Source organism: Pseudophryne corroboree, chromosome 1 (assembly GCF_028390025.1).
Source record: "Pseudophryne corroboree isolate aPseCor3 chromosome 1, aPseCor3.hap2, whole genome shotgun sequence".
Classification (NCBI taxonomy): Eukaryota; Metazoa; Chordata; class Amphibia; order Anura; family Myobatrachidae; genus Pseudophryne; species Pseudophryne corroboree.
Window position 1 is genome coordinate 941,333,346 of NC_086444.1, and position 15,278 is coordinate 941,348,623.

The 15,278-nt window shown below is 46.4% G+C and overlaps 1 protein-coding gene across 2 annotated transcripts in view; it reads right to left on the minus strand.

The window, feature by feature from the left end:
* TBC1D9 (TBC1 domain family member 9) overlaps positions 1-15,278 on the minus strand; it is a 188,159-nt gene that overhangs the window by 160,880 nt on the left and 12,001 nt on the right. The window contains exon 1 of one of the 2 annotated variants that reach the window (XM_063920382.1): positions 439-1,302. The exons of the other annotated variant lie outside the window; for it this stretch is intronic. Within the exon in view, the coding sequence (XP_063776452.1) occupies positions 439-562 (124 nt within the window). The 5' untranslated portion in view covers positions 563-1,302. Of the gene's footprint in view, positions 1-438; positions 1,303-15,278 lie in introns of those variants that run through there. 2 annotated transcript variants of the gene reach the window in all.

Below are 15,278 nucleotides of genomic sequence, written 5' to 3' on the forward strand. Positions count from 1 at the left end.
TCGCACACCTTGTCTACAGAGGATACAGAAACAGCACACACACACACCTTGTCTACAGAGGATACAGAAACAGCACACTCACACACCTTGTCTACAGAGGCTACAGAAACCGCACACTCACACACCTTGTCTACAGAGGCTACAGAAACCCCACACTCACACACCTTGTCTACAGAGGCTACAGAAACAGTGTATTGAATAGAAACATATGAGCAGGTTGTAATTACATTAATAGCATCACTTGTGACAGTTTTACTGTCATACCTGCCTCACTCCACATAATGGGTGTATAGCCAGCACAGCAGGTAGACAAGTCAAGATAGTGGGAAATGCTCTAGCTAGATATTCTGCGTTTGGGTGCGTGTAATATTATATACATACATACTGTACATACAGGAGTACATATACATGCAATAGATTTCCCCGATATGCGCTTACCAGCGAGCCCCCCGCCTCCTCTGGTCCCATGCCCCTTCCTCCTCTGTAGGATGAAATAAGGATTGGCCCTCTCCGTTATCCACAGGGCGTTTGCCAGCAGCACTTCCTCCGGGCTCAGCCACATGGCCGAGGGCACACAGGACAGGGGCTAGTAGTGATGTGTTAAGTCAGGGAGACCGCAGTGACATGCCGGCCGGTGCAGAGGCTGCTTAGGGGCAGCAGGGTGAGAGCAGAGCATGGGGGCCGGGCGGCAGCAGCTGCATCCTCTCTGTGACCCCAATCAATATCAAGGTCTCCTGGCGGCGGGCTCCGTTCCAGCACACAGCACAGGTGGGAGATGGGAGCAGACACCCCGAACAGTGTATTAGCAGGCAGCAGCAGATCCCGAAACACGCGCAGAAACGGGAACCGGCTCTTAGCCCCCAGCCCGGGGATTTTATATGTAATAGGCCACTTGGGAAATTTTCACATTTCCTCAGATGAATGAGGATGCGAGTAGGCTGTACTGATCCTCCGCTTAGTACATCGAGCGACGCGATGTGTGAATTCCGGGTTGATCATATGCAGGTGCAGCAGTAATGTGTCGCTGTGGCTGCAGTACAGAGATCCCGTCACATCCACACACTGGCAGCAGCAGCAGGTAACAGCAGGTATTACGGGGACCAGGCTGGGGAGATGGGAGATGCATCAGCATTGCAGGGACTGGAGCAGCAGGAGGGGTCTCTGTCCATGGTGCCGAACAGGGCAGGAGCGCAGAGACATTGGCCGGCGGGGCCCGGGCAGCAGGGATCCAGGTATGTCCGCTATCAGCCCGGCGGTCATAACAAAGCTCTGCAGAGTCTGCACGAATGGAAATGGAGGAGGAGGAGAGATGACACAACTATATGGGAGGCTGAGCCCGGCTGCTGAGAGCAATGACATCAGCATCCCAGGCACACTCAGCGCTGGCAGGCTGCAGGAGGAACAACCAGCAATGTAGTATTATTATATTATTATTATTATTATTATTATTATTATTATTTTATTATCATCATCAGCATCTATCTGCAGCATTGTGTGGGTGGAGAAACACCTGCCCCACTACTGTAGGTTGTATTGGAATATTCTCACACATTTTACCTACAGAACATTTCAATCAGATTCTAAAACGTTACCCAAGAAAATAAATATTTACTTTTAAATATTTTGCTCCATAGATTAAATCTGTCCATTTATCTACTAAATATTTTCTGCTACTGAAACAAAATAGAATCTTTTTGATGCCAAATTTTCACCCAAAATGTATTAAGCCCAGGTTTTAATGTATTATGTATCTGTTGTCTATAGAGCGGTTTTGCAAGTCTGTGTGTTGTGCTCCTTACCTAGTACAGTGTCTATGCCCAAATCTTCAGTTACTGGGATGGAGTTTCTTTCACCAGGGGAGCAACTCAGGAGACCGCTTGTACACAGACAGCAACCTATATACCTATACAGATACAGGGGATTTGTAAAAACGACCTCATATTTATTATACGGATAGGAGATTCATGGGTTACTAGAAGTGAGTTCTAGATATCTATAACAGTGGACAGGGATTTGCCTTAAATTACCCATTATCTCATGTCCCATGTACACCTTTTCCTCCATCATTATAGCAGGCTCCCTCAATTGCTTCTACTGTACCTATACCTCCCTGCTCCTTCTCTTCCTTGGTCGTTGCCTCAAGAAGCAGGAGCTGCTAGGAGGTGTAATTCTCAGCGCCAAAGTGTGCAGCACCATTTTGTTGAATTCCGGTGACACTGCCAGGCCTCTGAGTGCCGGCATCTGCAATGGATAGATCTTTTTTAAGCTAACAAGCAAAAAATTACTTTGCAAGCATTTGGTACAGGCCTTCCACATCAGTCTGACTGGTCCCTCATATCAGTGGCATATCTATAATGGGTGCAGTATGTGCTGTGTGCACATGAGCAGCTAGATCCAGGGGGGCCCACGCACCCATTTAGAATTCCGCATTGACAGATGACCGTGAAAATGCAGTGGCTTCCATTTTCCCAGAGATTTGCACATGGACAGTACAGGAATCACAGAGCTGTAAGCACACTTATTTTTATTGTTGGGGGTGAATTAGCAGAACCCTGTCCTCTCCTGCTGTCAGACTGGTGAATTTTTCCAGAGTGTGGAGACCTCCCAATACTCTGTTTAGCAATCAGTGTGCTACTGTTGACTGTTGGGCATTGTATGTATGCTGCCTGTATTTGTTTTTAGGTCTGCCTGTTGTATGATGCTACGTACACCTGGTAGCGCCTAACTCAAAATAATCAAATAATAAAAAATACTGACTATGAGACTGGGGATCAGTATGATATCCCGGCGGCCAGGAGACCATCATCGGGAAACAGGCGGTGAGCGCAGCATGTCCACTCGCCACGCTTCGGGGATCGGTGGCAACCTTTGGTTGCTGCAGGGTTATATTCCCAGTCAAGTCGTGGCGTAGACCACCACCCAAGTGGGGATTCCGACCACTGGTATTTCACCGGGTGTCAGGATTCCGGCGTTGGTATCCTGACAGCCAGGATCCCGACAGCTGGCAAATTGAGTGCCTCCCTGACACTGTTATGCCAGTTCCTATGTGGCCATGCATAATGACGAAGAAGAATGCAAAAAATACTGGCCTGCTGCTCCATTTGTATTTAACACATAATCAGAATCGGACTGATCAGCCAGTATCCTCAGCTTGCATCTCGGCTGTCTAGCAGAGCCATATATTGTGTGGTGTGCGATTACCACCATCTGGGTCTGCCACTGCCAGCAGATTCAGCGCAAATTAAAATAATCTTTGCCACTGTAAACATTTGCATGATCTAATAAAATGAAACATACTTTTGTTTATACACTTATTAGGCTGGGTAACTTTTATCCACTGACAAGCCATCGCACCGACAGAGTAACTGATTAGTTAAACTTAAGGTCCATACACACTTAACGATATAATGAGCGACATCGCTCATTTTCCCCCTCCTTGAGCGACGTCGCTCATTATATCGTTAAAGGTCCATACCCACTTAACGATATAATGAGCGACGTCGCTCATTTTCCCCCTCCTTGAGCGACGTCGCTTATTATATCGTTAAGTGTGTATGCCGCCAGCGACGACCGATGCGCGGTCCCGCGGGTCGGCAACGATCGACGCTGTCGGTAGGGCATGCATGAAGAATGTGGACTGTCGTCCACGACCTTCATGCAGGGCTGGCAGGGGCGTGACGTCACTGAGCAATCTGAGTGGTCATATCGCTCAGTGCGTACAGGCGGCCGCCGACCGGCCGGCCCGGGAGGGGGAAACGTTAGACGATGTTGCTCACAGAGCGACATCGTCTAATGTGTATGGGCCTTTACACTCTTACCAATCAGCCATGCTTTATATTGGGCCAGATATCATAACTGGGCACCCCTGCAGCCAGTGTATGTTGGTCAGCGGGTCATCTACTGGTGCATATACACATGTAGATGCAGCAATATATATGAAAGATATATTGGTATGCTGCAGGGCTGCCACAATATGTCTGTGAATGGCATAGTTCACAGACATATCGGGTGTACACCCTCGCCGACCCGCTATATTATTCAACGCTTGAACCAGCGATAAATCTTTCTAGTGTTCATCCAGCAAAAGCTACTTTCATGGAAATCACTGTAACCCACAAAATATAACTTATTAATTAGAAGTACCTGGTTGTAGGTTTGATCTATGTTTATGGTGAGGATATACTGTACATATGGTATCACGACAAAATACAGGATCTTTTCTCTATCGTCCTAGTGGATGCTGGGGTTCCTGAAAGGACCATGGGGAATAGCGGCTCCGCAGGAGACAGGGCACAAAAGTAAAGCTTTCCGATCAGGTGGTGTGCACTGGCTCCTCCCCCTATGACCCTCCTCCAAGCCAGTTAGATTTTTGTGCCCGGCCGAGAAGGGTGCAATCTAGGTGGCTCTCCTAAAGAGCTGCTTAGAAAAGTTTAGCTTAGGTTTTTTATTTTACAGTGAGTCCTGCTGGCAACAGGATCACTGCAACGAGGGACTTAGGGGAGAAGAAGTGAACTCACCTGCGTGCAGGATGGATTGGCTTCTTGGCTACTGGACATCAGCTCCAGAGGGACGATCACAGGTACAGCCTGGATGGTCACCGGAGCCTTGCCGCCGGCCCCCTTGCAGATGCTGAAGTAAGAAGATCCAGAATCGGCGGCAGAAGACTCCTCAGTCTTCTAAAGGTAGCGCACAGCACTGCAGCTGTGCGCCATTTTCCTCTCAGCACACTTCACACGGCAGTCACTGAGGGTGCAGGGCGCTGGGAGGGGGGCGCCCTGGGAGGCAAAATGAATACCTATTTTGGCTAAAAATACCTCACATATAGCTTCCGGAGGCTATATGGAGATATTTAACCCCTGCCAGAATCCGTTAAGAGCGGGAGACGAGGCCGCCGAAAAAGGGGCGGGGCCTATCTCCTCAGCACACAGCGCCATTTTCCCTCACAGAAAGGCTGGAGGGAAGGCTCCCAGGCTCTCCCCTGCACTGCACTACAGAAACAGGGTTAAAACAGAGAGGGGGGGCACTAATTTGGCGTTAGAAATATATAAAAAAGATGCTATAAGGGAAAACACTTATATAAGGTTGTCCCTATATAATTATAGCGTTTTTGGTGTGTGCTGGCAAACTCTCCCTCTGTCTCTCCAAAGGGCTAGTGGGTCCTGTCCTCTATCAGAGCATTCCCTGTGTGTGTGCTGTGTGTCGGTACGTGTGTGTCGACATGTAGGAGGACGATGTTGGTGAGGAGGCGGAGCAATTGCCTGTAATGGTGATGTCACTCTCTAGGGAGTCGACACCGGAATGGATGGCTTATTTAGGGAATTACGTGATAATGTCAACACGCTGCAAGGTCGGTTGACGACATGAGACGGCCGACAAACAATTGGTACCGGTCCAGACGTCTCAAAAACACCGTCAGGGGTTTTAAAACGCCCGTTTACTTTAGTCGGTCGACACAGACACAGACAGGGACACTGAATCCAGTGTCGACGGTGAATAAACAAACGTATTCCTTATTAGGGCCACACGTTAAAGGCAATGAAGGAGGTGTTACATATTTCTGATACTACAAGTACCACAAAAGAGGGTATTATGTGGGATGTGAAAAAACTACCATAGTTTTTCCTGAATCAGATAAATTAAATAAAGTGTGTGATGATGCGTGGGTTCCCCCGATAGAAAATTATGGGCGGTATACCCTTTCCCGCCAGAAGTTAGGGCGCGTTGGGAAACACCCCTTAGGGTGGATAAGGCGCTCACACGCTTATCAAAACAAGTGGCGGTACCGTCTATAGATAGGGCCGTCCTCAAGGACCAGCTGACAGGAGGCTGGAAAATATCATAAAAAGTATATACACACATACTGGTGTTATACTGCGACCAGCGATCGCCTCAGCCTGGATGTGCAGAGCTGGGGTGGCTTGGTCGGATTCCCTGACTAAAAATATTGATACCCTTGACAGGGACAGTATTTTATTGACTATAGAGCATTTAAAGGATGCATTTCTATATATGCGAGATGCACAGAGGGATATTTGCACTCTGGCATCAAGAGTAAATGCGATGTCCATAACTGCCAGAAGATGTTATGGACACGACAGTGGTCAGGTGATGCAGATTCCAAACGGCACAAAGGTGTATTGCCGTATAAAGGAAGAGGGGTTATTTGGGGTCGGTCCATCGGACCTGGTGGCCACGGCAACTGCTGGAAAATCCACCGTTTTTACCCTAAGTCACATCTCTGCAGAAAAAGACACCGTCTTTTCAGCCTCAGTCCTTTCGTCCCTATAAGATCATATCTGCCCAGGGATAGAGGAAAGGGAAGAAGACTGCAGCAGGCAGCCCATTCCCAGGAACAGAAGCGTTCCACCGCTTCTGACAAGTTCTCAGCATGGCGCTGAGACCGTACAGGACCCCTGGATCCAACAAGTAGTATCCCAGGGGTACAGATTGGAATGTCGAGACGTTTCCCCTTCGCAGGCTCCTGAAGTCTGCTTTACCAAGGTCTCCCTCCGACAAGGAGGCAGTATGGGAAAAAAAAAAATTCACAAGCTGTATTCCCAGCAGGTGATAATTAAATTACCCCTCCTACTACAAGAAAAGGGGTATTATTCCACACTATATTGTGGTACTGAAGCCAGAAGGCTAGGTGAGACTTATTCTAAAAAAAAAAAAAAAAAAAAATTTTTGAACACTTACAAAGGTTCAAATCAAGATGGAGTCACTCAGAGCAGTGATAACGAACCAGGAAGAAGGGGACTATATAGTGTCCCGGGACATCAGGGATGCTTACCTCTATGTCCCAAATTTGCCCTTCTCACTAAGGGTACCTCAGGTTCGTGGTGCAGAACTGTCACTATCAGTTTCAGACGCTGCCGTTTGGATTGTCCACGGCACCCCGGGTCTTTACCAAGGTAATGGCCGAAATGATGATTCTTCTTCGAAGAAAAGGCGTCTTAATTATCCCTTACTTGGACGATCTCCTGATAAGGGCATAGTCCAGGGAACAGTTGGAGGTCGGAGTAGCACTATCTAGGATACTGCTACAACAGCACGGGTGGATTCTAAATATTCCAAAATCGCAGCTGATCCCGACGACACGTCTGCTGTGCCTAGGGATGATTCTGGACACAGTCCAGAAAAAGGTGTTTCTCCCGGAAGAGAAAGCCAGGGAGTTATCCGAGCTAGTCAGGAACCTCCTAAAAACAGTGCATCATTGCACAAGGATCCTGGTAAAAATGGTGGCTTCCTACGAAGCAATTCCATTCGGCAGATTTCACGCAAGAACTTTTCAGTGGGATCTGCTGGACAAATGGTCCGGATCGCATCTGCAGATGCATCAGCGGATAACCCTATATCCAAGGACAAGGGTGTCTCTCCTGTGGTGGTTATAGAGTGCTCATCTTCTAGAGGGCCGCAGATTCGGCATTCAGGATTGGATGCTGGTGACCACGGAGCCCAGCCCGAGAGGCTGGGGAGCAGTCACACAAGGAAAAAATTTCCAGGGAGTGTGATCAAGTCTGGAGACTTTTCTCCACATAAATATACTGGAGCTAAGGGTAAATTTATAATGCTCTAAGCTTAGCAAGACCTCTGCTTCAAGGTCAGCCGGTATTGATCCAGTGGGAAAAACATCACGGCAGTCGCCCACGTAAACAGACAGGGCGACACAAGAAGCAGGAGGGCGATGGCAAAAACTGCAAGGACTTTTCGCTGGGCGGAAAATCATGTGATAGCACTGTCAGCAGTGTTTCATCCCGGGAATGGAAACTGGGAAGCAGACTTCCTCAGCAGGCACGACCTCCACCCGGGAGAGTGGAAACTTCATCGGGAAGTTTTTTCCACATGATGGTAAACCGTTGGGAAATACCAAAGGTGGACATGATGGCGTCCCGTCTGAACAAAAAACGGGACAGGTATTGCGCCAGGTCAAGAGACCCTCAGGCAATAGCTGTGGAAGTTCTGGTAACACCGTGGGTGTACCAGTCGGTGTATGTGTTCCCTCCTCTGCTTCTCATACCTAAGGTGCTGAGAATTATAAGACGTAGAGGAGTAAGAACTATACTCATGGCTCCGGATTGGCCAAGAAGGACTTAGTACCCGGAACTTCAAGAGATGCTTACAGAGGTCTTATGGCCTCTGCCGCTAAGAAGGGACTTGCTTCAGCAAGTACCATGTCTGTTCCAAGACTTACCGCAGCTGCGTTTGTCGGCATGGCGGTGGAAAGCCGGATCCTAAGGGAAAAAGGCATTCCGGAAGAGGTCATTCCTACCCTGGTCTAAGACAGAAAGGAGGTGACCGCACAACATTATCACCACATGTGGCGAAAATATGTTGCGTGGTGTGAGGCCAGGAAGGCCCCACAAAGAAATTTCAACTCGGTCGTTTCCTGCATTTCCTGCAAACAGGAGTGTCTATGGGCCTCAAATTGGGGTCCATTAAGGTTCAAATTTCGGCCCTGTCGATTTTCTTCCAGAAAGAATTGGCTTCAGTTCCTGAAGTCCAGAAGTTTGTCAAGGGAGTATTGCATATACAACCCCCTTTTGTGCCTCCAGTGGCACTGTGGGATCTCAACGTAGTTCTGGGATTCCTCAAATCACATTGGTTTAAAACCAGTCAAATCTGTGGATTTGAAGCATCTCACATGAAAAGTGACCATGCTCTTGGCCCTGGCCTGGACCAGGCGAGTGTCAAATTGGTGGTTTTTTCTCAAAAAAGCCCATATCTGTTTGTCCATTCGGACAGGGCAGAGCTGCGGACTCGTCCCCAGTTCTCTCCCTAAGGTGGTGTCAGTGTTTCACCTGAACCAGCTTATTGTGGTGCCTTGCACCTACTAGGGACTTGGAGGACTCCAAGTTGCTAGATGTTGTCAGGGCCCTGAAAATATGTTCCAGGACGGCTGGAGTCAGGAAAACTGACTTGCTGTTATCCTGTATGCACCCAACAAACTGGGTGCTCTTGCTTCTAAGCAGACTATTGCTAGTTGGATGTGTAATACAATTCAGCTTGCACATTCTGTGGCAGGCCTGCCACAGCCAAAATATGTAAATGCCCATTCCACAAGGAAGGTGGGCTCATCTTGGGCGGCTGCCCGAGGGGTCTCGGCTTTACAACTTTGCCGAGCAGCTACTTGGTCAGGGGCAAACACGTTTGCTAAATTCTACAAATTTGATACCCTGGCTAAGGAGGACCTGGAGTTCTCTCATTCGGTGCTGCAGAGTCATCCGCACTCTCCCGCCCGTTTGGGAGCTTTGGTATAATCCCCATGGTCCTTTCAGGAACCCCAGCATCCACTAGGACGATAGAGAAAATAAGAATTTACTTACCGATAATTCTATTTCTCGGAGTCCGTAGTGGATGCTGGGCGCCCATCCCAAGTGCGGATTATCTGCAATACTTGTACATAGTTACAAAAATCGGGTTATTATTGGTGTGAGCCATCTTTTCAGAGGCTCCGCTGTTATCATACTGTTAACTGGGTTTAGATCACAAGTTGTACGGTGTGATTGGTGTGGCTGGTATGAGTCTTACCCGGGATTCAAAATTCCTCCCTTATTGTGTACGCTCGTCCGGGCACAGTACCTAACTGGCTTGGAGGAGGGTCATAGGGGGAGGAGCCAGTGCACACCACCTGATCGGAAAGCTTTACTTTTGTGCCCTGTCTCCTGCGGAGCCGCTATTCCCCATGGTCTTTTCAGGAACCCCAGCATCCACTACGGACTCCGAGAAATAGAATTATCGGTAAGTAAATTCTTATTTTTGATATTACTTTCCCGTAGTGTAGCATTAGCTATTAAATGGACAAGTAGGGATATATTACATTTTGGACTAGGTGCCTTCTGCTCACCAATATGAGTGGACATCAGACGACAGTCTGTTCGTACAGATCACGGTTATGAAAAGTAGTAAAACAGTACTTAACCCCATCACATTTTCCACCAGCTTGGAGATGGATGGATGGTGTTTGGGTACACTACAAAAACGATTCTCTCATGAGATTTTTAAATGTTAATCCGCAGAGGGATGTTTGAAAGTGTCACATTATATGAAGAAAATAAGGATATCATAGATTTAGTCTCCAAGATCACTGAATTTGCCAAAATCAAAATTATGAACAAAGGATCTCTCAGATAACGTATTGGACCAGTTTTATTCAGGGAGCTACATAAGAGATCATATTGTTTAATAGTAAAGACTTAAAATAACTTTTTTGTTTGCAAAAAATGTTTTACTCTACACACAGAAATACAATTTGAATCAGGGCCGGACTGGCCATCTGGCACTTCTGGCAAATGCCAGAAAGGCCGATGGGCTGGTGGGATGGTCCGGTCTACAGAGAGCCGGGAAGGCTGCGCTCAGCGCAGCTCCTGGCTCTCTGGTTTGTCCCACGCTGCCGCCACCGCCAGACGTGCCCCGTTGCTAAGCATTATGTCCACGCCCCCTGACTCGCGACGTGCCCCCATTTGCAGTGTCCGCGCGCCCTTTACATGGCACAAACGTATGCCAGGCCTGGACGGAGTCCCCAGGCCGTCCCTGATTTGAATGGATATTACAACTAAGAAAAAGGTTATAGGGTACCTACTGTACGTAAAATTAACCATTTTTAGAATGTTTGTCTGTTCGCCCAGGGTTACAGTAACTCAAAACTGCTGAATAGATTTCAATAACACCTTCACTATTCTGTTTGGTATATATCAAGGAATACTATAGGATAGGATATTTATCATTGTGCCCATGGGCACACAGAGTGCCGTGAAGGTGCAGCTGATGACAGTTTGGGTAACTGCTGGTCAGACTGGACACTTTAATTAACACGCAGAAATATACCATAAGCATATTGTAAACAAGGAACTGCAATAAAAATACGTGTAGCGATTCCTCAATACAACTAAACGCCTCAAATGAAAAAAATATCATGATGTATTACATTACAGTTATAGAGACATGCCATTGGCAAAATAATTGCCCTATAAATAATATCCAACTGTCGTTCAGTTTGCTCCTACAAATTCTTTATATAGACTGACATACCATCCGATAGGCAATGTGCAAAAGGGTTGGGTACCAAAAATCCCGGCAGTCGGGATCCCGACAGTCAGAAGACAGACAGTGGAATCCCCATTGATTCAGGTAAGTATTTTAACCCTACCCATCCCGCAGTCTAACCCTAACTGTTCCCTCCCGCTGCCAAACCCTAACCCCTCCCTCTCTCAGGGCTACCATAAGCACGCATATGCACGTACTTATTCTTAAGCAACGCCCATAATTGCATCTAGCCCTTCATTTTATTCCAGTATGCCCAATGCCATTTCCACCCAAAGCCAAGTGTTAAATTATTGGTAGGATTATATTTTACTTTGAACCATTTTTGTTTTTTTTATATAGATACATATATTCATTTATTTATATTATAAAGGTCGTTTACACTTTAAAATGTATTCCGATTATGTTGCCTAAGGTGTAACTGTTCTACATTTACATCTATAAACTTAAGTTATTGGTATGTGTCTGAAGGGATGAAATCATCACGTTGCTCATTTGTTGTGAAAGAACCATGGAGCATTAGCAAACACTTGTATACGTCATGTTCTGATACCTAGCATCCTTATATTAAATTAGTGATCTAGAAAAACATATATATCATACATTTAATAGAATAGTTCACATTGTGTTGGTTCTTACTCCTGACAAATGATTTACAACATAAACAACAAATACAATGCAGCAGCATATCATCTAGATTACTACACTACAGTTTTGAGTTGTCAGCTTTATTGTCTCCAACTGACCAAACAAATTGTGGATTACAAAAAAAAACAGTTTTTTGCATTTTGAATTTCAAAATGGGAATTGCATTGATCATCGTGGTGTATCTGTAATAGGTGCATCCATGTTGTATATGGTATTCGGATGATAGATCAACAGTTACAAGGCCGACAAGCAATAGGTCGACATGCAGGGCCGGCCCGAGACCAATTATTTGGTAAGCAAATAAATATTTTGGCGCCCACCTAAGCACTTATGGCACGCGCCTGAAAAAATTAAAGAGGCGTGGTCTCATTGTAAAAGCCTAGTTGTAGTGCCCCTTACACATTTGCCCACTGTATAAGTGCCCCTTACACATTTGCCCACTATATAAGTGCCCCTTACACATTTGCCCACTATATAAGTGCCCCCTACACATTTGCCCACTGTATAAGTGCCCCTTACACATTTGCCCACTGTTGAAATTCCCCTTACATATTTTGCCCACTTTAATACTTCCCCTTACATATTAATCTAATCAAAGTACTGTATTACCTGATATGCCCCCTGTGCCCGGAGATTCGCAAAGCATTTAAGTGGTGTTGGCGCCTCCGCCATGCCCGGCGCTGCACTATAGTACTAGAAGAAGAAGAATCTCAAAATAAACTACTGCTCCTAGTAGCCGGACAGCAAGGGCTTCTGGGAGCGGTAGTTTATTTTGCATGTACAGTAATGTGAAGAATCTCAAAATAAACTATCGCTCCCAGCAGCCCTTGCTGTCTGGAAGCAAGGGATTCTGGGAGCAGTAGTTTATTTTATTTTTCTTCACATTACTGTAGTGGGGTGCGCTGCCGGACATAGCGCGGCAGCGCCAACATCACCGTCTGCTTGGTGAGTCTCCGGGCAAGCGCTACATATTAGGGCATATCAGGAATGGCCAGTTTTACACATATCGCTGGTGCAGCTGAGTAGGGCGCCCTCCTCTATGCTGCGCCTTACTCAGCTGCATAATCAGCGTATGCGTAAAACCATCCCTGTCGACATGCATATGGTCGACATGGTCAAAAGACTGACATGACAATGAATTACACTTTTTTTATTTATTCTTAATTCTCAGGACCTTTTCATACTTTACCATCCATGCGGACTACAGTTGAGAATAGTAACCTGTGCAGAGCGCTGCAAGGCACCTTGCCCGAAGCCATGTAAGGGGATGTGGTGCACTATTTGGGGGTCCAACATTTTCACGCACAAAAAAAACAAAAACCCCATTGAAAACTCATGTCGACCATTTTAATTTTGACCATGTCGACCTTGTGCATGTCAACCATTTTGTGTCAACCTTCTGTCAACCCTTGATCCATAACCATTTTATACTTACCTCTCTGGAGTCCCGAAGTGGCATTGTATAGGTCACTGGTAAACTGGCGCAACCAAAAAAAATCACTGAGAACATGGCACGGGCACCATGTTCTCGGAGACCTGTACATGTATAGTCAATTTTGGCACAGCGTCAGAGTCTACTCACCTGCACTGGCCGCTAGAGAGGAGTGGTCCCACACAGAGACTATACACGGGCCTCCTCCACTCAATATACCCCTTAATGAACATACAGTACATGCATTGTTGGCTGTAAGTTACTTGGACACATTTGTTTGCAAGGCCTAATTTGTCTAGGGAACAGTAGCGGCACTTGCCACGGGCAAGCAGGTTTTTTGCCCGGGGCGCCGCTGTTCTGAGGGCGCTGCCGCCGCTGCCGTGGTAAGAGCCGCTACTGGTGCCATGCGCCTGATGTCATCGCGCACCACACGGCATTGTGGGAGCGGCCGCAGACGCTAGAGGTCATAATTGACCTCTAGTGTCTGTGCAGTGTGCGGCGCTATAGGAGAGATGTCATGACGTCTCTCCCATAGATCAGAGGAGCGGCGGCAGGAGATGGAGGACAGCAGCAGCGGTCGGGAAGGTGCGTGGCAGGTGAGTATTTTATTATTGTTTTTGTAAGCGCCGCTACTAGGGGCACATCTACAGGGGGCACAACTACTGGGGGCACAACTACAGAAGGCACAACTACAGGGGGCACAACTACAGGGGGCACAGCTACAGGGGGCAAAACTGTGGCCACACCCCTTCTCTATGACCTATGAAGCCACGCCCTTATTTTTAGGCGCACTAACCCAGTTTTGTTAATGGGGGGGGGGGGAATGCAATGGAAACTTTCGCCCTGGGCGCCACAAGGTCTAGAACCGGCCCTGCTAGGGAAGGTCCCCAAAGTAACAGCAACCTGGATATGGTTGCTTTATGTATTTTCTTATGTCCATATATGTGTTTGGGAGGGTTGTCATATATATCATGATCAACAGTAGTATAATCACAAATGAGCTGGGTAAATCTGGAACACAGAATAAGATCTTTAACAGACTGGTCTGAAAGCTATAACCGGCAACCTGTATTTGCCACAGAGGAGTCTACAGACTACAATTACTACAGTGGGAGACAGCTGCATCAGTAAAGGAGACCTGATGGGTTATAAGCATATTTAATTAATTATTATTATTATTATTATTATTATAAGTTGGGGAACAGCAGAATAAAAAAATAAAAAAAATGGTGGTACCCCCTCGTCCATCACAATCACCATTAGGTCACTATACTTATCTTGGTCAAAATATTATTAGAATTTCTATGAACAATTTCATTATATATTGCTAGGCTTGTAATGGTATAAGGTCAATGCTGTGCTGTGTATATTAAGCAAAATAAAGTGTAATTTTTTTTCTAGGGCAGCGACAATAGGACTTGGTTCTTTCAGTTGTTTAGGAGCCTGTTCATTACAGGGGCAAATGCTGAATTTCTGGAGTGATTGCAGCCAGTCCATTAAGGATAGATAATTAGCATGTACCAAGCTATAGTCTGCCCCAAACTAAGTGCAGTTTATGTAATACAGTATATCACACATATGCAGGCTCAATGATCATAGTAAGCCACTTATCAGATTCTCTCTCTGGTGTAATAATTGAGCACTCAGATCCACACACACAGCATACTTGGCGGGTAAATCTGCTGCCACTGAACATGTTCAACAGCTCCATTCCACCCTTTATACTACATGTAGTGGATGCTGGCCAGGCTGTGGGGAATGGGGGTTTCCTTCCAGGCAACTGGAACCCCCCCCCCCCCCCCCCTCCTACATTTGCTTATGCATTATAACTAACAGGTCCAATACAAATGCAAAATGAGTTGAGGTAGTGTTCAAACATCAAGAGCTACTCATTATCCTAGTTGTTACGTTCATAAACATATCACTTGCCATCTGTTATAAGTGTAATATGATTAAGGTTTAGATTTATTTTCATCTGGTTTCCCCTCATTTGTGTCTGAGTGGTATCATGGCCTAAGCAGACTAATATTTAGGGACTAGAGAACAGAGCATCTTTACCATTGTGTGGTAGTTCTCTTAATTTACACATGGATTTTTTTTTTTATATAAAGCATGCTTATTTCTCTGAGGTCCTAGTGGATGCTGGGTACTCCGTAAG